Source organism: Eriocheir sinensis, chromosome 61, assembly GCF_024679095.1.
Source record: "Eriocheir sinensis breed Jianghai 21 chromosome 61, ASM2467909v1, whole genome shotgun sequence".
Lineage (NCBI taxonomy): Eukaryota > Metazoa > Arthropoda > Malacostraca > Decapoda > Varunidae > Eriocheir > Eriocheir sinensis.
Genome location: NC_066569.1, coordinates 9,791,622 through 9,801,589, shown reverse-complemented (window position 1 = coordinate 9,801,589; position 9,968 = coordinate 9,791,622). Strand labels below are relative to the sequence as shown.

Here is a 9,968-nt window from a genome sequence, read left to right as displayed (position 1 = left end):
TAAAGAGAATATGGGCTTTACACTTAGAATAAAGCCCTTCTATGGGGGGGGGGGGGAGCTTAAGGGAATGGACTTAACTGGGTGAGAAATTATGTGTATGGGGAGTTGGGAAGAGAGAGGGGGGGGGTGGAGAGGGAGGAGGTGATGAGGGTGCTGAAGGTGGTAGTGGAGGAAGGAACTGAGGGGGGAGGAGGTGGTGGAAGAGTGGAGGGTGATGTCTGTCTGGCTGGAAGACTGGACGGTGGTGGTGGTGGTTGTTGTTGGTGACGGTGGCAGTGGTAGTGGTGGTGGTGGTGGTGGTAATCGCAGCTGTGTCCACTCCCCTCCACCCCCCACCAGATCTCTCTCTCTCTCTCTCTCTCTCTCTCTCGCTGCAATTATAACTTTATGGTTTCATTTATGATTCTGATGGTGGCCGGGGACACTATTTACCACCTCGCGCTGAAGTTGGCGCCTGATGAGTTGTGGGGGGCGGGGGGGGGGCGAGGGGGGGCGGGGGGTGGAAGAGGAGGAAGGGGGGAAGGTCAGCACTTGGGTATTGTTTCTGTGTTGTGTTTTCCAGAAGCTTTTGGTTGGGGTGAGGGGGGGTGGGGGGTGAGGAGGAGGGGCGGGGGGTAGTGGGGAGTTATGTTTGTGTGTTTTCCTAAAGCTTTTGGTTGGGGTTGGTGGGGGTGAGGAAGAGGGGTGTAGGGTTTGTGGGGGATAACATTTGTGTGTGTACCCGGGAGTGTTTTGGGGTGTGGGGTGAGGTGTGGGTGAGGAGGGGGTACAGGGTAATGGGGGGGTTATATTAGCGTGTGTTTTGGGGATGAGGGGTGAGGATGAGGGGGGATAGGGTATGGGGGTGATGGGGAGTAGTGTGTGGCATTGGGGTGAGGGTAAAGAGGGGTGAGGGGGGAGCTTTGCCATGTGTATTAATGAGGGGGAGGATAAAAGAAGGAACTACTCTTTCACCCCATCACTCCCCATCCACTTTTTTCCTCACCCCATTCACTTTCCTTCACCCACCACCACACACCCAATCACCCCGCCCCTCACCCCTCTCCCCTCCGTCAGATGGGGTTCCTGGAGGTCCTGCGCCCCCCAGAGATTGACGACGCCCTCAGCTCCGGGGACGTGGTGGCGACGGAGGGGGAGCGCGCGGCCCTGCGTTGCGTGGCGAGGGGTCACCCGCCCCCCACCATCACCTGGGTTCGGGAGGACTCCAACGCCTTCATGGTCAACAATGGCATCATCACCAAGGCGGGTACGTGTGGGGATTAGGGGTGGGGAGGTGGGGGTTATTGGGGAGTGAAGGGATTGGTTGGGATTGCTGAGGATTAGTGGGGATTGAAGGGGAGTGATTAGGATTGATATGTGTGGGGATTATGGGGATTGGTGGGGAGGTGGGGGTTATTGGGGAGTGAAGGGATTGGTTGGGATTGATGAGGATTAGTGGGGATTGAAGGGGAGTGATTAGGATTGATATGGATTGGTGGGCATTGCTTGGGTTTGATGGGGGATTAGTGGGGAGTGGAGAGGAGTGAAGAGAAGTGAGGGGGATTGGTGGGGATTGAAGAGGATTGGTTGGGATTGATGAGGATTAGTGGGGATTGAAGGGGAGTGACTAAGATTGATATGGATTGGTGGGCATTGCTTGGGGTTGAAGGGGATTAGTGGGGAGTGGAAAGGAGTGAAGAGAAGTGAGGAGGATTGGTGGGGAATTGAAGAGGATTGGTGTGGATTCGTGAGGAGTGATCTAGATTGATTGGGATTGAAGGGGATTAGTGGAGTTTGCTTGGAATTAGTGGGGAATGCAAGGGATTAGTCGGGATTGAAGGGGATCATTGGGGATTGCAGGAGATCGGTGGGGATTGAAGGGAATTGCTAGGGATTTCTTTCACCTATTCAACTACTCTCTCCCTTTCTGTCCCTCTCCATACACCTGTCCACCTCCCCCCCCCCCTCCCGTTCACCTGTCTAACATCATTTCCTCCCCTTCTGTCTCTTTCGCCTCTCCTTACACCTGCTCACCCGTCTCTTCTTCTCCGTACACCTGTCTCCCCTCTCCGTACACCTGTCCACCTCCCCCCACTCCCCCCATGCTTACACCTGTCCACCTACATCTCCCCCCACCCCCTCACCCCTGCAGTGGAGTCCTGGGAAGGCGAGGTGCTGGAGCTGACGCGCGTTTCCAGGGATGATATGGGCGCCTACCTCTGCATCGCCAGGAACTCCGTGCCGCCCCAGGTGTCCAAGAGGGTGTTGCTGCATGTCCATTGTGAGTTGGGGGTATGGGAGAGGGGGAGGGGGAAGGGGAAATTTAGAGGGGATGGGATGTGTCTGTGGGTGGGGGGATGGGTGTGTAGGTAGGGGAAGGGAGGAGAAAGGGGTGTGTTTGTGGATGGGTGTGTAGTGTGTGTGGGGGAGGAGTGAAGGGAAGGGGAGTGGAATGGAAGGGAATAGGGTTGTTTGTGTGTAGGGGGGGGAGAAGGAAGGGGAGGAAAATGAGTGTGTGTGTGTGTGTGTGTGTGTGTGTGTGTGTGTGTGTGTGTGTGTGTGTGTGTGTGTGTGTGTGTGTGTGTGTGTATGTATGTATATTTTGGAACAGAAGAGGAGAGCAAAATCAGTGTATGTGTGTGTGTGTGTGTGTGTGTGTGTGTGTGTGTGTGTGTGTGTAGGGAATGGATGTGAAGGTATGGGTGTATCAATATATCCCTCCTCCCCCTACTTCCCCCTTCCCCCTGTAACTCCCCGCCTCCCCACAGTCCACCCCATCATCCACGTGCCCAACCAGCTGATCGGCTCCCCGTATGGCAAGGACGTGACCCTGGAGTGCAAGGTGGAGGCCTCGCCTAAGCCCGTCACCTTCTGGCAAAACAGTCAAGGTAGGCAAGGTGCTGGTGGTGGTGGTGGTGGTGATGGTGGTAGTGGTGGTGAGAGAGAAATAGTGGTAGTAGTAGTTGTAGTAGTAGTAGTAGTAGTAGTTGTTGTTGTTGTTGTTGTTTTAGTAGAATCAGTAACTTTGTGGTGAGTTTTTTTTTCTTCTTTCATCCTTCCCTCCCTCCCTCCCTCTTCTTCCTTCTTCTTTCCTCCCTCCTCCCCTCCCCTCTCTTCTTTCACTCATCCCTTCCTCTTCCTCCCTCCCTTCCCTTACTTATCCCTCCCTTCCTCCGTCCCTTCTCTTCCTTATCCCTCCCTCCCCCTCTTGTCACCTATCCCTGCTCGCAAATCCCTCCCCGTCTTCATTATCCTTCCTCCCCATCACGCTAACAACCTTCCACATCTCCCCATCACATTAACCACCTTCCCACTCACTAACGACCCCCACACACACCTCCCCATCACACTAACCACCTCTCCCCCCCTCCCCCAGCACACTAACCTTCCCTCCACCGGCCATCACACTAATGACCCCCCCCATAAAACACTTCCCCACCACACTAACACTCCCTCGCCCCCACAGAGGAGATGTTGATGTCCTCGCCGAAGTACAACGTCACGGAGGAACATCAGCGGCCCGGAGGTTACGCGGTCCACATGAGGCTCGTAATTCACAACCTGACAGCGCCTGACATCGGACACTACACCTGCGTGGCAAAGAACTCCATCGGCGAGGTGGACTCTTCCATCAACGTGTACTGTAAGTGGAGGGACGCGGGGAGGGAAGGGGGGGCGAGGAGGGGTGATGGGGAGGTGGGATGTAAGGAGAAAAGGGGAGGAAGTTATAATAGGGAGAGAAAAGAAGGGAAAGGAATGAAGATGAGGATAGGGAAGGATGGAGATAGATGAAGAAGAAGGGAGGAAGAGAGGGAGGATAGAAGAGGAAGGGGAGAGGAAGAAGAAGGATGGAAGAAAGGGAGGAAAGAAGAGAAAAGGGAGATGAAGAAGAAGGATTAAAGAGATGGAGATAAGAAGAGGAAGGGAGATGAAGAAGAAGGATTAAAAAGATGGAGATAAAAAGAAGAAGGGAAGATAAAGAAGAAAAGAAGAAAGATGGAGAAAAAAAAGAGAAAGGGGAGATAAAGTAGAAGAATAGAAGAGATGTAGAAAAGAAGAAGGAAAGGGATAGTGTGATAGGAAGATATGGGAAGAAGAAGAGGTAGTAGATAGTGAGGATAGAAAAGAAGAAGGAAAACGAAAGGAGATGAGGAAAGGGGAGGAAGAAGATGGAGGGGGGAGCTGGAAATGGAGGAGAAATGGGTGGAAATGGGGGAGAGAAGGATGGATGAATGGATGAATGAGAAGATAGGAGGAGGATGATAAAGATGGAAGCGATGGAGATTAGAAGAGGGAGGGAATGAAGAGAAAAAGAAGGGGAAAGAAAAGAGATGGATCGATCAACGCGCGAAGGTGGAACAGGAGTGGATTGGAGTGGAAGAGGGATGGAAGGGGGAAAAAAGTGGAGGAGGTGGTAATGTGGAGAGAAGGAAAAGGGAAAAGGGAAGGAGGAAGAGAAAGGAAAAGGAGGAAAAGAGATGATAAATTATAGAGAGAAGGAGAAAGGGAGGAAGGAAAAGGGAAAAGAGGAAAAAATAAAGGTTGGAGGGAAAAGAGAGAGAGAGAGAGAGAGAGAGAGAGAGAGAGAGAGAGAGAGAGAGATGACGTTCCATTCCACGCTGACAGACTCGACAAACCACCGTGACAACATAATTATACTGTGTGTGTGCGTGTGTGTGTGTGTGTGTGTGTGTGTGTGTGTGTGTGTGTGTGTGTGTGTGTGTACCTTAGTTTCCCTTCCAATACGCCCATTCTCCTATATCTCTACTTCTTAGCTCCCCCCCCCTCTCTCTCTCTCTCTCTCTCCCATTTCAGAGAGAGAGAGAGAGAGAGAGAGAGAGAGAGAGATGCCTCCATTCTTCATGTATTTCTTTAATCTGCCTCGTCTCTCTCTTTCTCTCTCTGTTTTTTCTCCACTTCCTCTCCTTCTTCCACTTCTCCTCCTCATTCCACCTCATCTCTCTCATTCTTCTACTTTCCTCTCTCATTCCTCCGCTCCCTCCCTTTCTTTCTCTCACCTTTTCCTCATTTTCCCCTTTCTCTCTCTCCTTTTTTCCTGTTCTCCTCACAATTCCCTTTCTTCTTCTTCTTCTTCTTCTTCTTCTTCTTCTTCTTCTTCTTCTTCTTCTTCTTCCACTTCTTATTCTCATTCTTCCACTCTCCTGTTTTCATTCTTCCACTTTCCTCTCATTCTTCAATTTATCTTTCTCTCTCCCTCGACTTTATTTCTCCTTCCTTTCTCATTTCCTCACTCCCTTCTCCTCCTTTCTCCTCCCACTTACACTCTCCCCACTCCCCACTCACTAACATCTCCCCCCGTCCCACAGACATCGCCCCCCCCACCACCACACCGCCACCTCCACGCCTCGTCCCAAGCTACATCGAGACCAACAGAGTGGAGGACGAGGACGAGGCTGGTCGATTGTCCTCCCCCGGCCTCGACCAGGGATCGCTAGACATCTCCGAGAAGGACCTGTTTAGAAGCGACTTGACGGAGGGGTCGGCGAGTGGTCCCTGGCTCACCCACCCCCACCACTACAGCCCCGGCCCCCTCCCCCCCACGTCAGGAGCTACTGGTGGGGGGAGTAACTGGTTGTCGGAGGGGAAGGAGTATGATGTCTCGTCTGGGGCCTCGTCTGCGTCCTCGTCGGCGTTGGATTTCTTGTTGGTTAGGGGTTGGAGGGGGTGGGGGGGTGTGGGGGTGGGGGTGGCGAGGGGGTGTGTGGTGGTGGTGTGTTTCCTGGTGGTGGTGGTGATGGGTGGTGGTGGTAGTGGTGGTGGTGGTAGTGATGGTGTTTGGGGCTAAGTTAGTGAGGGTGTTTTTTTTTTCTCGTTTTTTTTGTTTTTCGTGTTTTTTTTGTTTGTTTTATTTGTTTTTCTCTGTTTTTCTTCTGTTTTCTGATTGTTTTCTTTGTTTTTCTTGTTTTCTGATTGTTTTTCTCTGTTTTTCTTCTGTTTTTCTCTTTGTTTTCTCTGTTTTTTTCCTGTTTTCTCTTTGTCTCATCTGTTTTTTATCTGTTTTCTCTTTGCTTTCTCTGTTTCTGTCTCGCTCTTTCTTTTCCTCTCTTTCTCCCTCTATCTATCTATCTATCTATCTATCTCAACACCAACACACAACACCACCCCTTCCACCACCACTACTACAATCACTACCTCTACCACTACCTCTTCCCCTCTTCCCCTCCCTCACTACGCTATCCAGTTCTTTCGTCTCGGGTTCTGTTCAGCGTTCTTGGGTTCTGTTCAGGCTATAGATGGCCCTCGCGTGCGTCTCCATGGCAAGGGCGACGCTCCACCATTTACTTGGAGAGAAGAAAGCAAAAGATTAAAAATTATGAAAATGGGAGAGGAAAAGAATGGATGAATAGGAAGAGAAAGGAAAGAAAGAGGAAAAGAGGGAAGGAGAATGGAAAGGAAAACGGGGAAACTGGAGAGTGGGATGGGAAGGTTTGACGTAAAAGGAAAAAGGGAAGATTGTTGAGTGAAGAGAAAAGAAGGAATAGGATGAAGAAGAGGAAAGGAAGGATGGAGATTAGAAGAAGAAGAATGGAAGAGAGGGAGATAAAACGAGGAAGGGAGATAAAGAAGAAGAATGGAAGAAAGGGAGATTAGAAGAAGAAGAATGGAAGAGAGGGAGATAAAACGAGGAAGGGAGATGAAGAAGAAGAATGGAAGAAAGGGAGATAAAACGAGGAAGGGAGATGAAGAAGAAGAAGAATGGAAGATAGGGAGATAAAACAAGGAAGGGAGATGAAGAAGAAGAAGAATGGAAGAAAGGGAGATTAGGCGAGAAAGGGAGATGAAGAAGAAGAATGGAAGAAAGGGAGATAAGACAAGGAAGGGAGATGAAGAAGAAGAATGGAAGAAAGGGAGATAAAACAAGGAAGGGAGATGAAGAAGAAGAATGGAAGATAGGGAGATAAGACAAGGAAGGGAGATGAAGAAGAATGGAAGAAAGGGAGATAAGACAAGGAAGGGAGATGAAGAAGAAGAATGGAAGAAAGGGAGATAAAACAAGGAAGGGAGATGAAGAAGAAGAAAAATGGAAGAAAGGGAGATAAAACGAGGAAGGGAGATGAAGAAGAAGAAGAAGAATGGAAGAAAGGGAGATAAAACGAGGAAGGGAGATGAAGAAGAAGGATGGAAGAAATGGAGATAAAACAAGGAAGGGAGATGAAGAAGAAGGATGGAAGAAAGGGAGATGAAGAAGAAGAATGGAAGAAAGGGAGATAAAACGAGGAAGGGAGATGAAGAAGGATAGAGGAGATGAGGATAAGAAGACAATGTAGAAATAGATGAAAAAGAATAGTTTCGCAAAAGACAAAAAAATCCAGATGAGTTTTATAAGTGTAGCAATGAGTAAAATATATTCTTTGTCCGACCACCAGGCACAATTTTTGGACATTTGCCTTCGAGAAAATAACTTGTATACCAGAATCCTGAAATAGAAAATAAGATACCGAGCTCACTAGGAAAAATAGCACCTCTCTGATAGTTCTCGGGGTGGTCGAATGTGGCGCTGCTTGTAGATCCAATACCGTCTGTTGAGTTCTTTTTTTCTTTTTTTTCCTTTCTGCAAATTTTCCTTCCCAGTGATTCGTTCTGTCAATTTCTGTTGGGAGTTGTTTTGGGGGGTTCTGTTGGGTTCTATTGCGTTTTGTTGCTTTTTGCGGGTTCTGTCAAGTTCCGGTCGGGTTCTGTTGGATAGTTTTTGTGTTCTGAGAAGGTTCTGTCGGTTGATATGTCGGGTTCTATCGATTTTAGTCGGGTTGATATCTGGTTCTGTTGGATAGTTTTTGTGTTCTGAGAGGGTTCTGACGGTTCATATGTCGGGTTCTATCGATTTTAGTCGGGTTGATATCGGGTTCTGCTGGATTTATCGGTTTTTCGGGTTCATTTGAGTATCTATCGGGTTCTATCGGTTTGTGTTGGGTTCTGTCAGGTAGCTTGGGTCTATGGTAATCCTTTTTGTTCTCTTCTGTTCTCTTTTAGTAAGGGCTGAGGGAGACTAGAAAACGCGGAGTGAGTCATTAAGAGGTTTCTCCTTAATAATCTTGGTGTTGGAAATCGAGACCATCTTGCAGGAGGGAGAAATTTGCCTCGGTTTCCATATTCAGTTTGTTCTCTATAGTAAGGGTTGAAGGGGAATAGAAAACGGGGAGTGAGTCATTGAACGGTTTCTCCTCAATCTCTTGGTGTTGGAGATCGAGACCATCTTGCAGGAGGGAGAAATTTGCCTCGGTTTCCATATTCAGTTTGTTCTCTATAGTAAGGGTTGAAGGGGAATAGAAAACGGGGAGTGAGTCATTGAGTGGTTTCTCCTTAATAATCTTGGTGGTGGAAATCGAGACCATCTTGCAGCAGGGAGAAATTTGCCTCGGTTTCCATATTCAGTTTGTTCTCTATAGTAAGGGTTGAAGGGGAATAGAAAACGGGGAGCGAGTCAGAGGTTTCTCCCTAATAATCTTGGTGTTGGAAATCGAGACCATCTTGCAGCAGGGAGAAATTTGCCTCGGTTTCCATATTCAGTTTGTTCTCTATAGTAAGGGTTGAAGGGGAATAGAAAACGGGGAGTGAGTCATTGAGTGGTTTCTCCCTAATAATCTTGGTGTTGGAAATCGAGACCATCTTGCAGGAGGGAGAAATTTGCCTCGGTTTCCATATTCAGTTTGTTCTCTATAGTAAGGGTTGAAGGGGAATAGAAAACGGGGAGTGAGTCATTAAGAGGTTTCTCCTTAATAATCTTGGTGGTGGAAATCGAGACCATCTTGCAGGAGGGAGAAATTTGCCTCGGTTTCCATATTCAGTTTGTTCTCTATAGTAAGGGTTGAAGGGGAATAGAAAACGGGATGAGGGAGTGGCTGGTTGGTGTCCGTTTGAGGTGAAAACTGGTAGAAAACGAGAGAATGTGTAGTGCCGGTCTTAGAAAACGAGAATTTTTGTGTCGTGTGGTAAAAATGAAAGAGAGAAAGGAGAAAAAAAAGATGGCATGAGGGAAGGGAAATATGAAAAGAAGAATGAAGTTGGGAAGAGAGAAAAAAGAGATAGATAGATAGAAAGAAAGGAGAACATACATGGAATAAGAGAAGGAAAAATGAAAATGAGAAACACGAAGCTGGGAAGAGAGAAAAAACAGAAAGATAGATAGAAAGTAAGGAGAATATACATGGAATAAGAGAAGGAAAAATGAAAAGGAGAAATACGAAGCTGGGAAGAGAGAAAGAAGAAAGAAGAAGAAAGAAAAAAATACATAGAGAAAAGAGGGAAAGAGGGAATGAATAAAGAAATAATTGTGGAAAGACAGAATGAAAAAAATTAATGGAAATATGGAAAAAAAGAAAGAAAGGAAGACAAATGTGAAAGAAAGAGTAAACGATGAAAAGAGAAAATTGATAAAGGAAAAAGAAAGCGTGAAATAGGAAAGATAGAGAAAAGAGAAAGAAAAGAAATGAAAAGATAAAAAGTCAAAAGAGGATTGTGAAAGTAAATAAATGTTCAGTGAGAAAATAACAGAAATAGAAGCCAAAGAAAAGACAAATAAAGATGAAAATAGAAAAATAGAGATAGACAAAAAGAGAAAAAACAGTGTGAAAGTAGAAATAGAAGTAATAGAAGTAATAGTATAAGTAATTGAAGAATGGCGTTACATAGAAAAAAAAGGAAAATTGTGAGAAAATAAAAGAAATGGACAAAATCTACATAAAAAAATGGCGTGACAATTAGAAAAGAATTAAGAAAGTAAAAGTTAAATGAGAAAAAAAAAGAAAATTATGAGAAAATAAAAAAATGAACAAAATCTACATAAAAAAATGGCGTGACAATTAGAAAAGAATTAAGAAAGTAAAAGTTAAATGAGAAAAAAAAGAAAATTGTGAGAAAATAAAAAAAATGGACAAAAATAGATAAAAAAAACGGTATGACAATTAGAAGGAAAAAAGAAAAGAAAAGTTAAATGAGAAAAAAAAGAAAATTATGAGAAAATAAAAAAA

The 9,968-nt window shown here is 46.5% G+C and overlaps 1 protein-coding gene across 7 annotated transcripts in view; it reads left to right on the top strand.

Annotated features, from left to right (window-relative positions):
• The window catches only part of LOC126986413 (lachesin-like), a 105,790-nt gene extending 96,492 nt beyond the window's left edge, over positions 1 to 9,298 (top strand). For 3 of the 7 annotated variants that reach the window (XM_050842559.1, XM_050842553.1, XM_050842556.1), the window contains 6 exons: positions 1,057 to 1,246; positions 2,132 to 2,260; positions 2,748 to 2,867; positions 3,446 to 3,622; positions 5,307 to 8,155; positions 8,429 to 9,298. In XM_050842559.1, coding sequence (XP_050698516.1) covers positions 1,057 to 1,246; positions 2,132 to 2,260; positions 2,748 to 2,867; positions 3,446 to 3,622; positions 5,307 to 5,785 — 1,095 coding nt within the window. In that variant the 3' untranslated portion in view covers positions 5,786 to 8,155; positions 8,429 to 9,298. The remainder of the gene's footprint in view (positions 1 to 1,056; positions 1,247 to 2,131; positions 2,261 to 2,747; positions 2,868 to 3,445; positions 3,623 to 5,306; positions 8,156 to 8,428) is intronic. The other 4 variants (XM_050842555.1, XM_050842558.1, XM_050842554.1 and 1 more) reach the window with 4 other exon arrangements.
• The last annotated feature ends 670 nt before the right edge of the window (positions 9,299 to 9,968 follow it).